This window comes from Stegostoma tigrinum, chromosome 5 (assembly GCF_030684315.1).
Source record: "Stegostoma tigrinum isolate sSteTig4 chromosome 5, sSteTig4.hap1, whole genome shotgun sequence".
Lineage (NCBI taxonomy): Eukaryota > Metazoa > Chordata > Chondrichthyes > Orectolobiformes > Stegostomatidae > Stegostoma > Stegostoma tigrinum.
Genome location: NC_081358.1, coordinates 61,440,479 through 61,462,315, shown reverse-complemented (window position 1 = coordinate 61,462,315; position 21,837 = coordinate 61,440,479). Strand labels below are relative to the sequence as shown.

At 45.5% G+C, this 21,837-nt stretch overlaps 1 protein-coding gene across 6 annotated transcripts in view; it reads right to left on the bottom strand.

Moving 5' to 3' along the window:
• The window catches only part of rims2a (regulating synaptic membrane exocytosis 2a), a 908,436-nt gene that overhangs the window by 246,634 nt on the left and 639,965 nt on the right, over positions 1-21,837 (bottom strand). For 5 of the 6 annotated variants that reach the window (XM_048528689.2, XM_048528688.2, XM_059646026.1 and 2 more), the window contains 2 exons: positions 5,858-6,037; positions 4,259-4,368 (listed from right to left, as the gene is read on the bottom strand). In XM_048528689.2, the coding sequence (XP_048384646.2) occupies positions 4,259-4,368; positions 5,858-6,037 (290 nt within the window). The remainder of the gene's footprint in view (positions 1-4,258; positions 4,369-5,857; positions 6,038-21,837) is intronic. The other variant, XM_048528687.2, reaches the window with a different exon arrangement.

Below are 21,837 nucleotides of genomic sequence, written 5' to 3'. Positions count from 1 at the left end.
ACCTCCGCACCCCTGACGGGGGGATGCCACCCGGAAGGCAGCACGGACGGTTTCCTGAGCCCGGAGAGCGTCCAGCAGTTAACCCGGGCAATGGGCATGAAGGGACAGATGGAGGGGCTGGACCGTGGACTTGGGGAGGGTACTGCGGTCACTGCCCACAATGGGGGTACGAGTTGCGAGCATTAATGTGCGCAGTGTCAAGTTCACCGCAAGATGTGTGTCCACGTTGGCCTACCTGACCACCATCAAGGCGGAACTCCTGTTTCTGCAGGAGTGCGGGATGCGCAGCTCAGCAGGTACAGGAAATGGTCCGGCGCCTGGACCTGTGGGCCTTTGATCTGGTCGGGGGGGTAACGACTGTCGCTCCTCGGGCCTGGCTATTCTGCTGCGGGTGCGTGACTTCACCATCTCTCAAGTTCAGGTGGTTGGGGGGGGGGGCGCCTCCTAGTGGCTGACATCACCTATAGGAACGCTCCCCTGAGGCTGATCAACGTGTACGCCCCAGCGATACGGAGTGAGCGGTTGGCTGTCCTGCAGCGGCTTCCACCCCTGCTGGCTACGTCCAGGCCGGTCATCCTAGGCGGAGACTTCAACTGCATCATCGATGCAGATGGAAGATCTGGCGTGGGGACAGCGGGTGGGGAGAGTCAACTGGACGTCACGTCCAGATTCCTGAGGGGCACAGTGAAGGACGCCAAGCTGCTCGATGTCTTCAGCACCCCTGCAGACGGAGCGCAGCGGAGGTACACCTGGTTGCGGCCAGAATGGTCTATCCGCTCAAGGATAGACTTCCTGTTTGTGTCACGGGCGTTCTCCGTCAGGTCCACCGGTGTCGAGCCGGAGTTCTTCTCTGACCATTGCCTCCTGCTGGCCGACTGTCACTTACAGGACGACCAGCCGGCCGTCAAGGGGACGTGGAAGCTCAACACGACTCTGTTGACCCCAGAGAACGTCGAGGAGCTTAAGAGGGAGTACGCCGGTTGGAGAACCATGAAACCCCTCTTTGAGTCTCCAGGCGACTGGTGGGAGACCGTGAAGGAGAACATCAAGAGGTTCGTTGTCCTCAAGGGTGTTCAGAAGGCAAGAGAGGGGCAGGGAAAGCTGTCGCGACTCCAGAAAAGGGTGCAGAACCCGCTCCTTCTGCAGTTGATGGGGGTCGATGTCATGGAGGACCTCCGCGAGGTGAGGGGCCAGCAAGCCTCGCTCTTCGCCGCGGAGGCCTCCCGGATAATCTTCCGGTCCAGGGTCCGCTCTGTGGAGCGGGACGAGGCCTGCTCGCGTTTCTTCTTTCAGAAGGTGCACAAAGAGAGCTCTGTGCTTAGCCGGCTGAAGGAGGACGACGGCTTGGTGACGTCGTCTCGGCCCGACATTTTGAGGATCAGCAGATCCTTCTATGCCGGACTGTAAGACACGAAGCCCACGGACAGCACGGCCTCCGAGTCATTCCTGTCGTCTATCACGGAGGTCTTAGACGACGGCACGAGGGAGTGGCTGGACCGGCCGATATCCCTGGACGAGCTGACCACAGCCCTCAAGTCCTTGGAGAGGAATAGGACTCCCGGAAGCGACGGCTTACCGGTCGAGCTGTATTCCGCTCTGTGGGGCCTGGTCGGCCAGGACCTGCTGGAGGTGTACGATAGTGCACTTCGGGCAGAGGAAATGTGCAAGTCCATGAGGAAGGGCATCATCACCCTCATTTACAAGAGGAAGGGGGAGAGGGAAGAAATTAAGAATTGGCGTCCCATTTCACTTTTGAATGTGGACTACAAAATCCTGGCCAAGGTCATAGCCAACCGGGTCAGGTCTGTCCTGGAGTCAGTGATTCACCCTGACCAAACCTGTGCTGTGCCTGGCAGGAAGATTGCTGAGAGCCTCGCGCTCATCAGGGATACGATTGCCTACGTACAGGACAGGCGGGTGGACACCTGCCTCGTCAGCCTGGACCAGGAGATGGCCTTCGACAGGGTCTCTCATGCTTACATGAGGGACGTCCTCTCCAAATTGGGGTTCGGGGAGGGCATCCGCAATTGGATCCGGCTGCTCTACGCCAACATCGTTAGCGCAGTCTCGATCAACGGGTGGGAATCAGACAGTTTTCCTGTTAGATCTGGAGTCAGGCAGGGCTGCCCGCTCTCTCCTGCCTTGTTCGTGTGCTGTGTGGAGCCCTTCGCCGCCTCCATCAGGAAGGACGTGAGCCTGAAGGGCGTGACTATCCCAGGCAGCGGAGGCCTTCAGGTCAAGACCTCCCTGTACATGGACGATGTCGCCGTCTTCTGCACCGATCGTCGGTCGGTGAGTAGACTATTGGACATCTGCGGCCAGTTTGAACTGGCCTCGGGTGCCAAAGTCAATAGGGGTAAGAGCGAGGTCATGTTCTTCGGGAACTGGGACGACCGCTCCTTCATCCCCTTCACCGTCAGGACAGACTACCTGAAGGTGCTGGGTGTTTGGTTTGGTGGAGCTGGGGTGTGCACTAAGACTTGGGAGGAGCGTATCACCAAACTGAAGCAGAAGCTGGGCAGGTGGACGCTCCGGTCCCTCTCCATCGCGGGTAAGAACCTGGTTGTCAGGTGCGAGGGGCTTTCGGTACTGTTGTATGTGGCGCAGGCCTGGCGTATTCCCTGGACTTGCGCCGCTGCGGTCACCCGGGCCATTTTCCACTTCATTTGGGGGTCGAGGATGGACCGGGTCCGCAGGGACATCATGTACAAAGACCTGGAAAATGGGGGAAAGGACTTACCGAACGCCACCCTCGCCCTGACGGCTACCTTTGTGTGTGGCTGCATTAAGCTGTGCGTAGATCCTCAGTATGCAAACACCAAGTGTCACTACTTACTGAGGTTCTACCTGTCCCCGGTGTTGCGAAGGATGAGCCTGGCCTCGTTGCCGCGGAACGCTCAGAGTAGTTGGACCGTTCCGTACCACCTGTCCTTCGTGGAGAAATTTTTGAAAGGAAACACCTTTGACCAAAAGGCCGTCAGGCAGTGGTCAGCACGTAGTATCCTCGGGACCCTTCGGGAAAAGGAGAGGGTGGATCTCGTCGTGTGGTTCCCCACGCAGACTGCCAAAGTCGTTTGGCAGAATGCCTCATCGCCAGAACTTTCAAATAAGCACAAGGACATTGCTTGGCTGGCGGTGAGAGGGGCTCTGCTAGTGAGATCCTTTATGCATGCCCGGAATCTCTGCGCCACTGCACGCTGCCCTCGAGGCAGCTGCGGGTGGGACGAGACTGTCCATCACCTCCTTCTGGAGTGTGCCTATGCGCAGGAGGTCTGGAGGGGGATGCAGTGGTATTTGTCGAGGTTCGTCCCGAGCAGCTCCGTGACATGGGACTCCATGCTCTACGGGCTGTTTCCCGGGACGCACACCGAGACCAACATCAACTGCGCCTGGAGGACCATCAATGCGGTGAAAGATGCTCTTTGGTCTGCCCGCAACTTGCTGGTCTGCCAGCTGAAAGAACTGACCCCGACTGAATGTTGCAGACTGGCGCACTCCAAGGTCCAGGACTACGTGCTGAGGGATGCGCTAAAGCTTGGGGCAGCCGCCGCCAAGGCGCGGTGGGGAAAGACCACGGTATGAAACCCCTCGTCCAGAATAGAAAAAAAGGCCCTATCTGACAACTGGGCCCAGCTGGCGCCTTCCTCAACTGGTCAGGGGGCCAACTGGGACTGTGCGGAGTGACGACTGCCAGGGTATTTTCTTTGCTTTATTTTTTTTTCTTCTTTTTTTTCCTTTAGTTGGTGTACGTACCCCCTGGGTAACCCGGAGCGGCTTGCATGACTGGGTAGGTGTATAAATGTTTTATTTTTTGGACATTCTATGAATAAAGTTTTTTTTTCAAATTTAAAAAAAAGTGACAAAACGTCTGAAAACTAACCTTCCAGCTCAGCGAGCAAACTCACATCCAGAACCTCAACCTGAGCTACAAATCTTCTCAAAACTCGCTCGTACCAATTATATCATAAAATATGTTATTGCTTATAATTATTACACTCTGCATATTATATCTTATCTATATTGGATATTTCCCGTAAGAGGTAGCTTATCAGCAATTCCCTTGAGTGTGAAAACTCTTAATTCATTTCAGTTGGTAAAGATTTGTCAGCCATACAGCTTTCAAATAAAACTTGAAAGCATTAACAATGAGCAATCCTTGTTTTGCAGATTTTCGACATTTCCAAGATCTAAATGTAGCCTACTCACCATCAGCCATTTGATAGAAATACATAACAATATTATGGTAGTTCTTACTTACTTCTTTCCAACGATCCCTTTGATGGAAGCTGTGGGAGCTGCCGGCCTCTACGTCCTGCCATTGGTGTACTGGTTGGGCTTGTCTGGACTGATCCACCACGAAGATGTGACCTGTACAATTTTTTTAAAAATTGGTAATTATTTTTGTCAAAAAACGTATGCTTTCAAAAATAGGTGGGTTGCACTTGGAGAAACATACTTATTGACCCTATGATTAAGACTTCATGGGTATATTTTAAAAATATCAAGATGACAGAATCAAACTACAACTATCAGTTATGCATCACAGTGCAGTAGTTAAGCAAATGTATGAATAATGTTTTAAATGATCATGGCATTTCAAAACTGAACATCACAGCCAATTGAAAAACACTGCAGCATGTGGAAAAAAATCCCTTTACGAAGACAAATTGTTGTAATCTATTTCAAATCAGTTGGTTAACAGGCCGGAGATCCCTTACCAGTACCATAAGAAAGTTTAAATATAAAAGTTACAGAGCAACATTTAATACCTTATAGTACAAGAGGAAACATTTCATCGCTCTGTAATTTCTCCCCAAAACTGTACTTCATAACTGTAAGTTTAGAGAGACAAATCTTTGCCAAAGGTTTGGAATCATAAAGGCATTCAGTACTCAGAGGGTCAAAGATATTTTCAAATGCAACTTAACAATTGGTCACAAAACAGGTGCCTTCTGACATAACACAGAAGAAGGTATTGGTGAATGTGTCTTTGTTGAGTTTAGGTTATGAAATGTTTTAGTTGACTGAAACCTTCTATCTGTGTACCTCATCAAAAATTAAAGCACAGTGATATTAAAGGAGTCCTATTTGTGTCCAAAGGCAATAAAACCATTGCAAGCAGGCAGAAATGAGTAGAACTTTTTAAAAAATGGGAGATAAACACAACCAAAGGGAACAATTTATGTCATTCTATTTTAGTTTGTAAAAGTTACTGGCTATGTTGGTTAACTAAATTAAGCTTGTGAAGATAGAAAGCCGGATATTACCTCAACAGTTTCAAATTAACTCCCATTGTAATGACTACACATAAAATGCTAGTTGTCGATATTTACTTCATCTGCTGATAATAGAGACTTGCCTCCTCCCTGACATGAACTAGGTATCCACTGCTATCCTTAAGATTTTATTTAAAAATAGCAATTTGCAATTAATGAGCTGACCAATATATTGAATTGCATTGGTACCAAAATTTGCTGAGATGAGGTAACAAGCAGGTTAAGAACTGCATCCAATTCCTTTTAGTGATCTTTGAGCTGCAAGAGAAAACCAGGATAGCCACAACATGCTTAAATTAGCAGATTGTCCAGGTTCTGAACACACTGTGATTCACATAACAGATGCTGCTAAAGAATGTTGATAAACAAATGCATGATGCCCACACCATTATATCCACATATGGATACAAATGCTGTGTTTATGTCTACAAAAAAAAGGCTCGTACTGAGGGCTTCTAGTGGCTACTCTATGATGAAGGGAGACATCACTCAACTACAGGAAAATTAAAGGGTGAGTTGGCATGGCGTGGGGGCAGGTGGGGAAAGGCGATTAGTCTGGCAGTTTGATGTATCTCTTTCACCTCGTTAGTGCAGGTGAGGGAGGGGCAGATCTTCCCGATGTTAATGATGGCATCGATCGTATGACGTTTGTTTCGGCACGTTCTGAGGATCTGGAGCGGGAGTTCATCCGCTCGAGTACGGGTCGTTGCTCTGATGGCCTGGATCTTTGATATTCCTGTCTATCAGGTGCCTCACGATTCCTGTAATGTCAGTCAAAAATCCGCTCAGTTGAACTTTAACCTCTCAAAAACAAGTGTTCATGACATGATTGTGAACCTCTGGCCTTATCCAAAGTCAGATTTATTTAACAGGTGAATGGCTATGCACAATCTTGAGAAAAAGACTTAACCCTACCATGGTATTAAGACATGTCACCTAAAACAAAGTAATTGCAACCATTGAGACTGGAGTTCCAGATGCCTTTTGTAGAACTGGAAGGAATTATGTATTAAGTTAAACAAAATCTTGACTTATTCTATCAAACGTCTGATATAACTTGAAATAAAACAATTTTTCAGAATACACCTCTGTGATGGCATGAAATAGTCTTGCGGGAAAGTGGTAAGCCTAGTCAATCAATTGGCCTTCGGTAAATAGAGCTCAATACCAACAGATTCCAAAAACTGCATTAGATTACACGAAGCGCTATTATGTGGTTTAGACTCAGAAAACAAAGCAATATACACAGTCATTATTGAGAACACTCATCTTTGAAAAAGAAAATAAACAGTCAATGTCAGGGAATATTTAGTTATTTGTTACAATATAATCTTTAGCATTTTCCCCAGAAGCATTCTTGAATCCAGTGAAATACACTGCATTAAAAACAGACCTGCTTTACAATACAGCATTTCATAGTGACGTTTGAAGCAGTCAAAAACATTTTACACTCATTGTTCAGAACGCTTCTGACTCCTGAGTAGGCTTTCCACTTTCTTTTCAAACGTGACCTCTCGAACCTAGTGTACTTTTAGTGAGTTTCCAAAACTCCACCCCAACATATGAAAATAGTATGCGGGACCAAACCAGATCTTTGTCTCCTGGTTAAGAAAGATTGAAAGGACAAGTCCAGCTATTACCAAACAGTCTAATTTAGGTGTGTTCCTGCTCTCTTTTATTAAAAAAAAACCCCTCCAGTTAGTCTCACTTCCTCGCACATTTTTCATAGCCTTGCAGCTTAATTTTTGCCTTCAAATGTCTATCCAAAGGTGAAAAGTTAATGGAGTTGGTATGCTTAATATGGAGCTGTCATGTCACATGTCAGTCTAGGCAGTTTCCTACAGATTTGTTTAATGGATCCATTTGAGGGCTGCTACAGACTGGACCACTAAACTAGTAAGTGCTATACTTGTAAAAATTGAGCAAAGCAAATAATTTCCACAGGTATGAACCTAAAAAGATGAATGTGGAAATATTTTAAAATGCTATGGAGCAGCCTAAGGAAGTTCAGAAGCAGCTACAAACTGGTCAGGTGCCAGCGTAAAAACAGATAGTACGATGAAACAACTGCCATCTCAATCATCTTATAACAGATGCATCCTTTTTATCAAATATTATTAATGTATGAGCATTACTAAATTTATCCAGTGTCATCTTGCTGTTCCTGAGACTAATTTACACTTTAGCCCCTACTAATTAGGACGAAGATATCACTCTAAGTCAGAGAAAAGGGGACTTTCTGATTGAGAGCACTGATTAAAAAAAACTGAGGGGCCAATTTAGCAAGGTTAATAAAAGGTAACAGCAAATGTTTTGGAACAAATATTCAGAGAAATATAATGGCAAAGGGAATTTAGGACCATAAATATGAATGACAAATGGAAAATAACTGCAGACTTGTCGACTGCACTCTGTTCCACATTTATGTGGATTTGCATTTAGAAAACGCATTTCATGACCACTGGATCTCTCAAAATGCCTTAAAGCTAACTAAGTACCTTTGAACTGTAGTCACTACAGTAACGTAAGAAACATAGCAAACAGAAATTTGATCATAATCAAATTATCAGCTTCAATGACTGAAGCATAAAATAGGATAGTATACCAAGCATAACCTCTTGTTCAAATAGTGCCATGGAAAGTTGACAAGGAAAATCCTTGAATGAGCAGTATCCCGAGTTGTTTTCTGAGGGATCAGGAAAGCTCCCGAAGAGTTGTGAATTATATACCTAATTAACTGTGTTCTTAAATCAGAATTCTGGCTTAAGCAGTTAGGAGATGGTTGACCAAATGGTTAAAAGAACAAGAGGACAATGGGAGGTCATTGATCAATGAAACAAGAGTGAAACTGAATAGCTTCAGAGATAATCGGAACTGCAGATGCTGGAGAATCCAAGATAATAAAATGTGAGGCTGGATGAACACAGCAGGCCAAGCAGCATCTCAGGAGCACAAAAGCTGACGTTTCGGGCCTAGACCCTTCATCAGAGCGGGGGATGGGGTGAGGGTTCTGGAATAAATAGGGAGAGAGGGGGAGGCGGACCGAAGAATCCACAAACCTGCCTGCCCTGGTCGACCCATCGTCTCAGCCTGCTCCTGCCCCACCGAGCTCATCTGCACCTATCTGGACTCCATTTTCTCCCCTTTGGTCCAGGAACTCCCTACCTACGTCCGTGACACCACCCACGCCCTCCACCTCCTCCAGGACTTCCAATTCCCGGGCCCCCAACACCTCATCTTCACCATGGACGTCCAGTCCCTATACACCTGCATTCCGCATGCAGATGGCCTCAAGGCCCTCCGCTTCTTCCTGTCCCGCAGGCCCAACCAGTCCCCGTCCACCGACACCCTCATCCGCCTAGCTGAACTCGCCTCACCCTCAACTTCTCTTTTGACTCCTCCCACTTCCTACAGACTAAGGGGGTGGTCATGGGCACCCGCATGGGCCCCAGCTATGCCTGCCTCTTTGTAGGTTACGTGGAACAGTCCCTCTTCCGCACCTTCACAGGCCCCAAACCCCACCTCTTCCTCCGGTACATTGATGACTATATTGGCGTCGCCTCTTGCTCCCCAGAGGAGCTCGAACAGTTCATCCACTCCACCAACATCTTCCACCCCAACCTTCAGTTCACCTGGGCCATCTCCAGCACATCCCTTACCTTCCTGGACCTCTCAGTCTCCATCTCAGGCAACCAGCTTGTAACTGATGTCCATTTCAAGCCCACCGACTCCCACAGCTACCTAGAATACACCTCCTCCCACCCACCCTCCTGCAAAAATTCCATCCCCTATTCCCAATTCCTCCGCCTACGCCACATCTGCTCCCACGACAAGACATTCCACTCCCGCACATCCCAGATGTCCAAGTTCTTCAAGGACCGCAACTTTCCCCCCGCAGTGATCGAGAACGCCCTTGACCGTGACTCCCTTGTTCGCTCCACACTGCCCTCCAACCCCACCACACCTGGCACCTTCCCCTGCAACCGCAGGAAATGCTACACTTGCCCCCACACCTCCTCCCTCACCCCTATCCCAGGCCCCAAGATGACATTCCACATTAAGCAGAGGTTCACCTGCACATCTGCCAATGTGGTATACTGCATCCACTGTACCCGGTGTGGCTTCCTCTACATTGGGGAAACCAAGCGGAGGCTTGGGGACCGCTTTGCAGAACACCTCCGCTCAGTTCGCAACAAACAACTGCGCCTCCCAGTCGCAAACCATTTCCACTCCCCCTCCCATTCTTTGGATGACATGTCCATCATGGGCCTCCTGCACTGCCACAATGATGCCACCCAAAGGTTGCAGGAACAGCAACTCATATTCCGCCTGGGAACCCTGCAGCCTAACGGTATCAATGTGGACTTCACCAGTTTCAAAATCTCCCCTTCGCCCACCGCATCCCTAAACCAGCCCAGTTCGTCCCCTCCCCCCACTGCACCACACAACCAGCCCAGCTCTTCCCATCCACCCACTGCATCCCAAAACCAGTCCAACCTGTCTCTGCCTCCTAACCTGTTCTTCCTCTCACCCATCCCTTCCTCCCACCCCAAGCCGCACCCCCATCTACCTACTAACCTCATCCAACCTCCTTGACCTGTCCGTCTTCCCTGGACTGACCTATCCCCTCCCTACCTCCCCACTTATCTTCTTTTCTCTCCATCTTCGGTCCGCCTCCCCCTCTCTCCTTATTTATTCCAGAACCCTCACCCCATCCCCCTCTCTCATGAAGGGTCTAGGCCCAAAACGTCAGCTTTTGTGCTCCTGAGATGCTGCTGGGCCTGCTGAGTTCATCCAGCCTCACATTTTATTATCTTGAAACTGAATAGCTGCTGCTGTCCTGATATAAAAGGCTTTTGTTTGAAAGTCCGGAGATGGCTTTCAATTGCATTAGAGTTATTTCCAACTTGTTGGTTCACTAACTTGTTGATTTTACTAACCTTTGATGAGGAAAAAGAGCCATGCATGTTTCAGTTAAGATATCATGAAAGCTGTGATAATTTCTTCATTCTACAACAGTTACATTACCTCAGTGCTTGGCTCCTGGCATGAACCTCTATTATATCTACAAAAACTGCTTTCTGACCAGGCACATAGAGGGTTCTATGTGATAATCTAAAAAATCTGGAGCCAGTATCTCTCAGAGTATCAATCGTCAGTGCTTCCCAGATCAGATTCCTTCCCAATCTGATAGCCAGATGCAGCATCAACTAACTAGTGGGGAAAGCAGGTGATCTTGAATGCACTAATCCTCTTGGAGTAAATAATACGTGTCATTACTGAGAAAGTTCACAGTCAGAAACTGTAGAAAATTGGAGTAGTCTCATTCCCAACACCCCCTCCTCATGTGCAATCGCCCATTCATTTCATCTGTGTTTTATGCTGCAGGTGGCTTCAGATGTCCAAGAAGAACAGCTTAAATAACTAGCAGAAGAATAGCAAGAAGACAGTGATCATTTCACTCTTGCTGTTACCAGCCTAGACACTGGTATTGCAAGTTGCTACCAGCCCAGACATTAGTACCGCAAGCAAATTAGAGGGTAACACAGAGGTACGGATCTGCATGTAATGAGGGCAAAGACAGTGCAGCTGTGAATTCACCAGTGGTTAAGTGTTCTACTGCAAAGGACTCAGATGAGGGCGTTGAAAGAGCAACTTGCAGAGAACGATTGACGGATATCTACAATTAAATATTTTGGTGCATTGGGAATTCTTCCAGTAAACTTGCATTAAATGAAAAAGAGAATGAACAAATTCAGCACGAACTTGTAAAAGAGCTTTTGCAGAGTTAGAGCCAATTATAGTCATAGAGCTATACAGCATGGAAACAGACCGTTGGGTCCAACTTGTCAATGCCAACCAGATACCCTAAATTAATCAAGTCCCATTGGCAGCATGTGGCCCATTGCCCGCTAAAATGTCCCTATTCATATACCTCCAGATGCCTTTTTAATGTTGTAATTGTACCTGCCTCCACCAACTCCTCTGGCAGCTCATTCCTGATGCACACTACCTTCTGTGTGAAAAAGGTGCCAGTTAGATCCCTTTCAAATCTTTCCCCTCTCACCTTAAACTTTGCCCTCTAGTTCTGGACTCCCCCTCCCCATGGAAATCGTCTTTGCTATTCACCCTATCTTTGCCCCTCAATTAAATAAACCTCTTATAAGGTCACTACTCAACCTCCAACACTCCAGGGAAACTCACCTTAGGCTATTCAGCCTCTCCGTATTGCTCAAACCCTCCAACCCTGGCAATATCCTTATAAATCTTTTCTGAACCCTTTAAAGTTTCACAGTATCCTTCCTATAGCAAGGAAACCATAACTGAACATATTTCAAAAAAGGCCGAACCAATATCCTATATAACCACATGACCTCCCAACTCCTACACTCAATGCAGTGACCAATAAAAGCAGTTATATCAAACACCTTCTTCACTATTCTGCATACCTGCAACTCCACTTTCAAGGAACTATGAACCTGCACTCCAGGGTCTCATTGTTCAGTAACATTGTCTTCCCAAAATGCAGCACCTCATATTTATTTAAACTAAACCCCACCTGCCACTCCTTAGGCCATTGGCCCATCTGATCAAGATTCCTGTTGAACTACGTGGTAACTTTCTTCACTGTCCACTATACCTCCAATTTTAGTGTCATCTGTAAACTTACTAACCATACGTCCTATGATCACATCCAAATAATTTATTTGAATGATGAAAAGCAATGGGCTCATCACTGATCCTGCTGCACACTGCTGGTCACAGAGTTCCAGACTGAAAAGCAACCCTCCACCACTACCCTCTGTCTGCTACCTTTGAGCTAGTCCTGTATGCAAATTGATAGTTTAATCTTGTTAATCAGTCGACCATATGGAACCTAGTTGAAACCCCCACTGAGGTCCATATAGATCACATCCACTGTTCTGCCTTCATCAATCCTCTTTGTTACTTCTTCAAAAACCTCAAATCAATTTAGTGAGACATAATTTCTCATGCAAAGTCCTTGTCTTTCCAAATACATGTAAATCCTGTCCCTCAAGGTCTCCTCCAACAACTTGCCCACCACGGATATCAGGCCCACCGGTTTATAGCTCCCTGGATTTTCCTTACCACTTTCTTAAGTAGTGCCACCACATTAGCCAATGTCCAGTCTTCTATACAAATATGTCAGCAAGGTACTCAGCAATTACTTCCCGAGCTTCCCACAGAGTTCTGGAGTAGGTCCTGGAGATTTATCCACCTTTAGGCATTTTAAAAGGTTCAGCACCATCTCTTGTGTAATATGGACATTTTTAAAGATGTTGCTTTTTATTTCCCCCAAGTTCACTAGCTTCCACATCCTTTACAGTAAACACTGACAAAAAATACATAATTAGTATCTCCCCCTCTCATGCAGTTCCACACATAGGCAGCCTTGCTGATCTTTAAGGAGGCCTATTCTCTCCCTAGTCGCTATTTTTGCCTTTAATGTATTCATAGTATCCCTTTTGATTCCACCCTATTTCATATGGTCGACTGGTTAACAAGGTTAAACGAGCAATTTGGATACAGAACTGGCTCAAAAGGTACCTGACAGAGGGTAGTGGTGGAAGGTTGCTTTTCAGTCTGGAATTCTGTGGCCAGCAGTGTGCCGCAGGATCGGTGCTGACTCGACTGCTTTTAACCCTACTTGCTAAAGCTATATTACGTCAATTTTTGGGTCCCCTGATTTTCCCCTTAAGTATACTTCTACTGCCTTTATTCTCTTCTAGGATTGAATCAATTTCTGCTGTCGATACCTGACATACACTTTTTCCTTTTTCTTAACCAAAACCTCAATTTATTTAATCTTCCAGCATTCCCTATACCTACCAAGCTTGCCCTTCACCCTAACAGGGACATATCATCTCTGGACTCTTGTTAGCTCACTTTTGAAGGCTTCCCATTTTCTATCTCTTGACCTGCAAACACCCATCCCCAATCAACTTTTGAAAGTCTTGCCTAATGCCATCAAAATTGGCCTTCCTCCAATTCAGAACTTTAACCTTTCGAACAGTCTATCCTTTCCATCATTATTTTAAAACTAATAGAATTATGATCACTGGCCCCAAAGTGCTCTCCCTCTGACACCTTAGCTCTTGCAAATTTTCCCAGAGTATATCAGTCCCCTTCCAATCTGGGTGCAATCTATCCTTATATAGGTCACTTCTACCCCAGAAGAGATTCCAGTGATCCAAAAATGTGAATCCTTCTCCCCTTCACCAGTTTCCCAGCCATGCATTCCTGGGCTGAGCGATGTTCTATCCTCCTATTAGTATAGGTATGGAGGGATATGGACCAAACACAGGCAACTGGGGCTAATTTGTGAAAACTGAGTAGCATGGGCATCTTCAACTAAGAAGGGCCTGTTTGCATGCTGTAGACCTCTGATTCAACATCAACAGCCCTCTGCAGTAAAGAATTCCACAGATTCATGATCTTTTGAGAGAAAAGATTCCTCATCTCTCTCTTCAATACATTGTTCCTTAATCTGAAATTCACATGGGGAAACAACCTTTGTATTTACCCTGTTAAGCCCTCAGAGAATCTTGTATGTTTCAATATGGTCACCTCTCGGTCAGAGGAATGTCCTGAGTAGACAACCAGTTGGACACAGTTGCAGCCTAGTCAGTGATCACCATCATGAAAAGAAATAATTGCAGCCCCACCCCCACTATCCACTGTACTTTTCCACCCTCAAGTCACACAAGTCCTAGAATCTATCAGTGGCCAGAAATGACTGTTACTATTCACCCACTTCTTAATGAAAGCATGAGCTGATACTTAGATGAGCACCAAGTGCCAATTTGACAAAGAACCAAAAGATCTGTGGAAGCTGGAAATCATAAGTAAAAACAGAAATTTCTGGAAAATTTCAGTAGGTCTGGCAGCATCTGTCGAGAAAAATCAGAGTTAACGTTTCAGGTCCAGTGATCCTTCAGAATTTGACATGTGACATTTTTAAATGTTCTAAATAACATGTATAATCAACAACACATAAGGCTCAAAATACAAAAGAATTCTATTTGTACAAACATTTATCACTGATATTAGCCAGAACCTGAACTTGAATCTGAAGCAGTAACTGAGAAAATATTACTAGATTCTGAACTGGTGAGAAATGGCTGTAGAAGAGCAGACCTAACCATTGCTAATCATGACACAACACATTGGCTTGGCTTTTTGAGGTCAGGGTGTTTGCAATGAATTCGGTAGGGTCCTGGCACAGGCCACCCTGTAGGGGAATAACTACAGAACTACCAGACTCATGGTTTGGCAGATCAAAAATAATAAAGCCTTTCAAATTGCCTGCTCTGTACAGTCTGGCGTATTTAATGATGCAAGGTAACCCCTGGTAGGGCAATTTTGTTATAGTATGCTTTCTGGACAGATACTCCCAGAAGATGAGGCACATGCACTTGTATAAACAACCTTCAAAAGTCAGCTCCACACTTTCTTTAAAGAGATATGAACATAGTCATGTCATTATAGAACATATAGAACATAGAACATTACAGTACAGTACAGGCCCTTGGGCCCTCGATGTTGTGCCGACCTGTCAAACTGATCTGAAGCCCATCTAACCTACACTATTCCATGTACGTCCATATGCTTATCCAATGACAACTTAAATGTACCTGAAGTTGGCGAATCTATTACCGTTGCAGGCAAAGTGTTCCATTCCCTTACTACTCTCTGAGTAAAGAATCCACCTCTGACATCTGTCCTATATCTTTCACCCCTCAATTTAAAGCTATGCCCCCTCATGCTCGCTGTCACCATCCTAGGAAAAAGGCTCTCCTTATCCACCCTATCTAACCCTCTGTATATTTTATATGTTTCAATTAAGTCACCTCTCAACTTTCTCTCTCAGGAAAACAGCCTCAAGTCCCTCAGCCTTTCCTCATAAGACCTTCCCTCCATACCAGGCAACATCCTAGTAAATCTCCTCTGCACCCTTTCCAAAGCTTCCACATCCTTCTTATAATGTGGTGACCAGAACTGTACGCAATACTCCAAGTGCGGCCGCACCACAGTTTTGTACAGCTTCACCATAACCTCTTGGTTCCGGAACTTGATCTCTCTATTAATAAAAGCGTCCAGTTCTGGGCGCCCTATTATAGGAAAGATGTGGATGCTTTGGAGAGGGTTCAGAGGAGGTTTACCAGGATGCTGCCTGGACTGGAGGGCTTATCTTATGAAGAGAGGTTGACTGAGCTCGGTCTCTTTTCATTGGAGAAAAGGAGGAGGAGAGGTGACCTAATTGAGGTATACAAGATAATGAGAGGCATAGATAGAGTCGATAGCCAGAGACTATTTCCCAGGGCAGAAATGGCTAGCACGAGGGGTCATAGTTTTAAGCTGGTTGGTGGAAAGTATAGAGGGGATGTCAGAGGCAGGTTCTTTACGCAGAGAGTTGTGAGAGCATGGAATGCGTTGCCAGCAGCAGTTGTGGAAGCAAGGTCATTGGGGTCATTTAAGAGACTGCTGGACATGCATATGGTCACAGAAATTTGAGGGTGCATCCATGAGGATCAATGGTCGGCACAACATTGTGGGCTGAAGGGCCTGTTCTGTGCTGTACTGTTCTATGTTCTATGTTCTATGTTCTAAAACACTGTATGCCTTCTTAACAGCCCTGTCAACCTGGGTGGCAACTTTCAACGATCTGTGTACATGGACACCGAGATCTCTCTGCTCATCTACACTACTAAGAATCTTACCATTAGCCCTGTACCTTGCCTTCCGGTTACTCCTACCAAAGTGCATCACCTCACACTTGTCTGCATTAAACTTCATTTGCCACCTCTCAGCCCAGTTCTGCAGCTTATCTATGTCTCTCTGCAACCTACAGCATCCTTCGTCACTATCCACAACTCTACCGACCTTAGTGTCGTCTGCAATTTACTAACCCATCCTTCTATGCCCTCATCCAGGTCATTTATAAAAATGACAAACAGCAGTGGACCAAACACCGACCCTTGCGGTTCACCACTAGTAACTGGTCTCCAGGATGAACATTTTCCATCAACTGCCACCCTCTGTCTTCTTTCAGCAAGCCAATTTCCAATCCAAACTGCTATATCTCCCACAATTCCATTCCTCCGCATTTTGTACAATAGCCTTCTGTGGGGAACCTTATCGAACGCCTTGCTGAAATCCATATACACCACATCAACCAGTTTACTCTCATCTACCTGTTTGGTCACCTTCTCAAAGAACTCAATAAGGTTTGTGAGGCACGACCTTCCCTTCACAAAACCATGCTGACTATCGCTAATCAATTTATTCCTTTCGAGAGGATTATAAATCCTATCCCTTTTAACCTTTTCCAACACTTTACCAACAACTGAGGTGAGGCTCTCTGGTCTATAATTACCAGGGTTGTCTCTACTCCCCTTCTTGAACAGGGGAACCACATTTGCTATCCTCCAGTCATCTGGCACTATTCCTGTAGACAATGGCGAGTTAAAGATCAATGCCAAAGGCTCGGCAATCTCCTCCCTGGCTTCCCAGAGGATCCTAGGATAAATCCCATCCGGCCCAGGGGACTTATCTACCTTCACCCTCTGTAGGATTTCTAATACCTCTTCCTTGTGAATCTCAATCCCACCTAGTCTAGTAGCCTGTATCTCAGTATTCTCCTTGACAACATTGTCGTTTTCTAGAGTGAATACTGTCAAAAAATATTCATTTAGTGCTTCCCCTATCTCCTCTGACTCCACACACAACTTCCCACTACTATCCTTTATTGGCCCTAACCTTACTTTCGTCATTCTTTTATTCCTTAAATACCTATAGAAAACCTTAGGGTTTACCCTGATCCTATCCGCCAACAACTTCTCATGTCTTCTTCTGAGCTCTCTCTTACGGTTATCTTTTTAAAACCATTTTTTTAATTAATCATTATGCATAAGGTAACTTAGTAAATATATTTCAGCTAAAAGTGATTTTCTCCAGCAAACAACATTTTATCTATAAATGTTATATTTATAACTCAGAATTCAAGTTCGTATATTTTCACACATATAGAAGTCCTGCATGGGTTTGATGGCCAATGGCCTTCCTCTGTGTTGCAGTGACTGTATTAACTTTGCTGCTGGATTACAACTGCTGAGACCTGTCAATGGTTTCTTCTGTACATGTAAACTCCTGGTTTAAAATTGGGTAGCATACATTCTTAATTTCTAACCTTCTAGAGCTTTTCTATTTGGGCTTATTTTGTGAAAAATTCATAAGAAAAATTCCACATAAGAACATGCAATTGTATCTGTAGTTCTGCACAGTACTATTTTAAAGACATTTGGCAGTGTTGAGAATCTTGAAACTTACTAATAAGCATTTCCTCAAAAATATCTTTGCTGTTATCAGCAGCACTTTGTCCAAAGCATTGCAGTTTTGCTGCTTGTTGTTGTTGTTGTCATTGTCACTTACATTTTGTCCTACATTGTATCCTGGATATTTACTCAGTCATCAATTGAACTGAATTGTTGTTATTTCCTAATGTTGCAAGATTCCAGTCTTCATTAATGTTCCACAGACTCAGTATTTCAAACGTGCAATATCAAAATTCTTATTTTTCTCCTGCCTACATCTCTATAAATAATACATTCTCAACAGTACCCAGCTCTCCAAACATACTTAAGGCCACCGTTCTTAATCTCTCTTTTCCCTGACTCATCATCCTTTTCAAAACTGCATCTTGGGATGATCCACACATTGTATAACTATACAAATAAAATGTGTTGCTGAATGTTTTCCAATATTAATGCCCACCTCTCCTGGAATCCCATACAATCCATCAAATCCTAAACCTTTAAAATAAATACAAATAGACTGAATGTTGGTTAAACCTGTGAAAATTTAGGAGCCAGAGTGGGAGCTTAACAGTTGCTGCAAGTGCTGAAGATACAGGTGTGAGGGCAGAAGTCTTGCACCAGAGTTCATTAGTGGGAAGCAGAGTCAAGTACAGGACAAGCTTTTTGGAAGTGACAAAGAACGGGCAGCGGTCCAGCACAGAGGACGGAATATTAAAAAGATCTGTGAAAGGCAGAAACAGCGGTCCGTGAATTGTCATTTTAGAAATTTCAATGACTTTTCATAGAATTATAGAGACCATTCAGCCCATCAAGCCTCCAATGACCCACCAAACAGCATCTCACCCACCTTAACCACATAACTCTTTACCTTGACTAACCCACCTAACCTGCACATTCCTGGACTGCGGGAAGGAACCAGAACACCTGGTGGGAACCCACACAGACATGGAAGAACATGTATAATAGAATACACCTCCTCCCACCCACCTTCCTGCAAAAATGCCATTCCCAATTCCTTCACCTCTGCTGCATCTGCTCCCAGGATGAGGCATTCCACTCCTGAACATCTCAGAGGTCCTCATTTTTCCAAGCACCACCACTTCTCCCCCTCAGTGGTCAAGAACGCCCTCAACCGTGTCTCCTGCATTTCCCACAACTCATCCCTCATGCACCCGCCCTGCAATAATACCCAAAACTGACTCCCCCTCATCTTCATGTACCACCCCACCAACCTCCGCATCTATTGCATCACCCTCCAACACTTCCGCCATCTGCAATTCGGCCTCACCACCAAAGACAATTTTCCCTCCCCACCTTTATCTGCTTTCCAGAGGGACCACTCTATCTGTGACTCCCTTGTCCGCTCCACACTCCCCTCCAGCCTCAACATACCTGGCATGTTTCCCTGCAACCACAGGAAGTGGTACACCTCCCCCTTCACCCTCATCCCAGGCCACAAGAAGACTTTCCACATCAAGCAAATGTTCACCTGCACATCTGCTAATGTGGTATACTGTATCCGTTGTTCCCGTTGCAGCCTCCTTTACATTGGGGAAACCAAGCAGGGGCTTGGGGATCGCTTTGCGAAACACCTATGCTTGGTTTGCAATAAACAACTGCAACTCCCAGTCGCGAACCATTTCAACTTTCCCTCCCATTCTGTAGATGACATGTCCATCCTGGGCCTCCTGCAGTGCCACAATGATGCTACCCGAAGGTTGCAGGAACAGCAACCATATTCCGCTTGGGAACCCTGCAGCCCAATGGTATCAATGTAGACTTTACAAGCTTCAAAAACTCCCCACCCCTTACCGCATCCCAAAACCAGCCTAGCTCGTCCCCACCTCCCTAACCTGTCCTTCCTCCCACCTATCCCCTCCTCCCATCTCAAGCCCCAATCCCACCTTCTAGCTACTAACCTCATCCTGCTCCCCTTGACCTGTCCGTCCTTCCTGGACTGACCTATCTCCTCCCTACATCCCCACGTACACTGACCTTTACTGGCTCCATCTCCGCCTCTTTGACCTGTCTGTCTCCTCTCCATCTATCTTCTTCTTCTCTATCCATCTTTGATCTGCCTCCCCCCTCTCTATTTATTTCAGAACCCCCATCCCCTCCCCCATTTGTGAAGAAGGGTCTCGGCCCGAAACGTCATCCTTCCTGCTCCTCTGATGCTGCTTGGCCTGCTGTGTTCATCCAGCTGTACACCTTGTTATCTCATGCAAACTACATGCAGACAGTCATCCAAGGTTGGAATTGAACCTGCGTCCTTGGTGCTGAGAGGCAGCAGTGCTAACGACTGAGCCACTATTCCACTCCCTTTTGATGAAGTCTATAAGCACCCTATAGACCAAGCTTGGCACTGAAAGGATAAAAATGCAATGAAAAAGAGAGACAAATCAAACTTGAAGAGCAACAAACAAACTGGACAAGTGGATAGGGAGAAACTGTTCCCAGTCATAAAAGAATTAAGAATCAGAGGGCACAGTTTTAGACTGTTTTGTGAAACAAGTAAATGCAAAGTGAGAAATAACTTTTCATGCAGCTAGTGGTTATAGCGTGGAATGCCCTGACTGGACATGTGGTGGAGGCAGGTTCAATTGAGGCACTAAAGAGGGCATTAGAAGATTATTTAAATAGAAGCAACGTGCAGAGTTATGGAGAAAAGGCAGGAGAATAGCAGTAAATAAAGCTGCTCAGACAGCCAGGGCAGTTGCAATGAGATGAATGGCCTCCTCCGTTGTAACTGCTCCATAATTCAAAAGAAATCAAAGCCAATAGTAAATAGGGGTTGCATACTGATGCTGTTACAACTGAAGTGGAATTGGAGATTAGATTGGACTCCCTACAGTGTGGAAACAGGCCCTTTGGCCCAACAAGTCCACATCGTCCCTTGAAGCATCCCACCCAGACTCATCCTCCTATAACCCACACACCCCTGAACACGACAGGCAATTTAGCACGGCCGATCCACCTAGCCTGCACATCTTTGGACTGTGGGAGGAAACTAGAGTACCCAGAGGAAGCCCACGCAGACGCAGGGAGAATGTGCAAACTCCACACAGACCGAGGCCAGAATTGAAACTGGGTCCCTGGCGCTGTGAGGCTGCAGTGCTAACCACTGAGCCACCATGCCACCCACTAATGGTACTGGATTGAAGTCAAATTGATTATAATGTTGTAGTGACCAGTTTGTTGTAGACAGTGGAAGTGAACAAGGTTGAACTAGGAGGAGTGTTTAGAGTGGGTAGCTGCCAGTTTGGAGTTTGTTATCAAAATAGTGTAATTTGGTGACAGGTATAAACTGTTGGGTCGAGTGGGGATCAGGGAGAGGACACCATGGAATGTAGAATTGTTGAAGATTGAATGAGACATAAATAAAGGGTAAAATGAAGCAAAAACCATTAAAAAGCCAGCATAAATAACCAAAGTCAGGGTTCAAAAAATATTGACAAGAGAAGGAAGAGGAAGACAACAGGGAAAAGAAGCACAGGAAGAAGGCCAGGTTAAAGGAAAAGTGAGAAATAATGGTAAGGTATGTGTGGGAACTACGGTAAACATACGGAAGCTAAGACAAGAAAGGGCAGTTGATGATGCAGTTTGAAACATTTGGTAGTTCTTCCTTCATTACACCACTCATCACCTCACAGATTAAAAAAAAAATGTAGATGATGTTTGAGTGACAAATTAAAATGAATAAGGTACAGAGAAATGAAAGAACAGCAGCAGAGAAGGACCTTCAGATACATCGTGAGCAATGGTACAGATATTCAAAAAAAATTAAAAAGGTGATAAAACAAAATAAAACTCAAACATCATTAATAAATTTACTTCACACATTCTAATACATACTTAGCAATTTTTTTTTAAATTCACTCGTTGGATGTGGGCATTTCTGGCCAGGTTAGCAGTTATTGCCCACCCCTAACTGATCTGCATAAAGTTAAGAGTCAACTACATTGCTGTAGGTCTGGAGTCATATCTAGGCCAGACTGAGTACAGATGACAAATTTTGTTTTCTGAAGAATATTAGTGAACCAAATGAGTTATTCTGACAACCAAAAACAGCTCTATTTTAGTCATCATCATTAGTCCCTTAATTCCAGATTCTTTATTAATTCAAATTCCACCAGTTTCATGGCAAGATTTAACACCAGGCTCCCAGAACATTAGCCAAGTTTCTGGATGAACAGCCTAGTGATAATACCACAAGACCCTCCCTC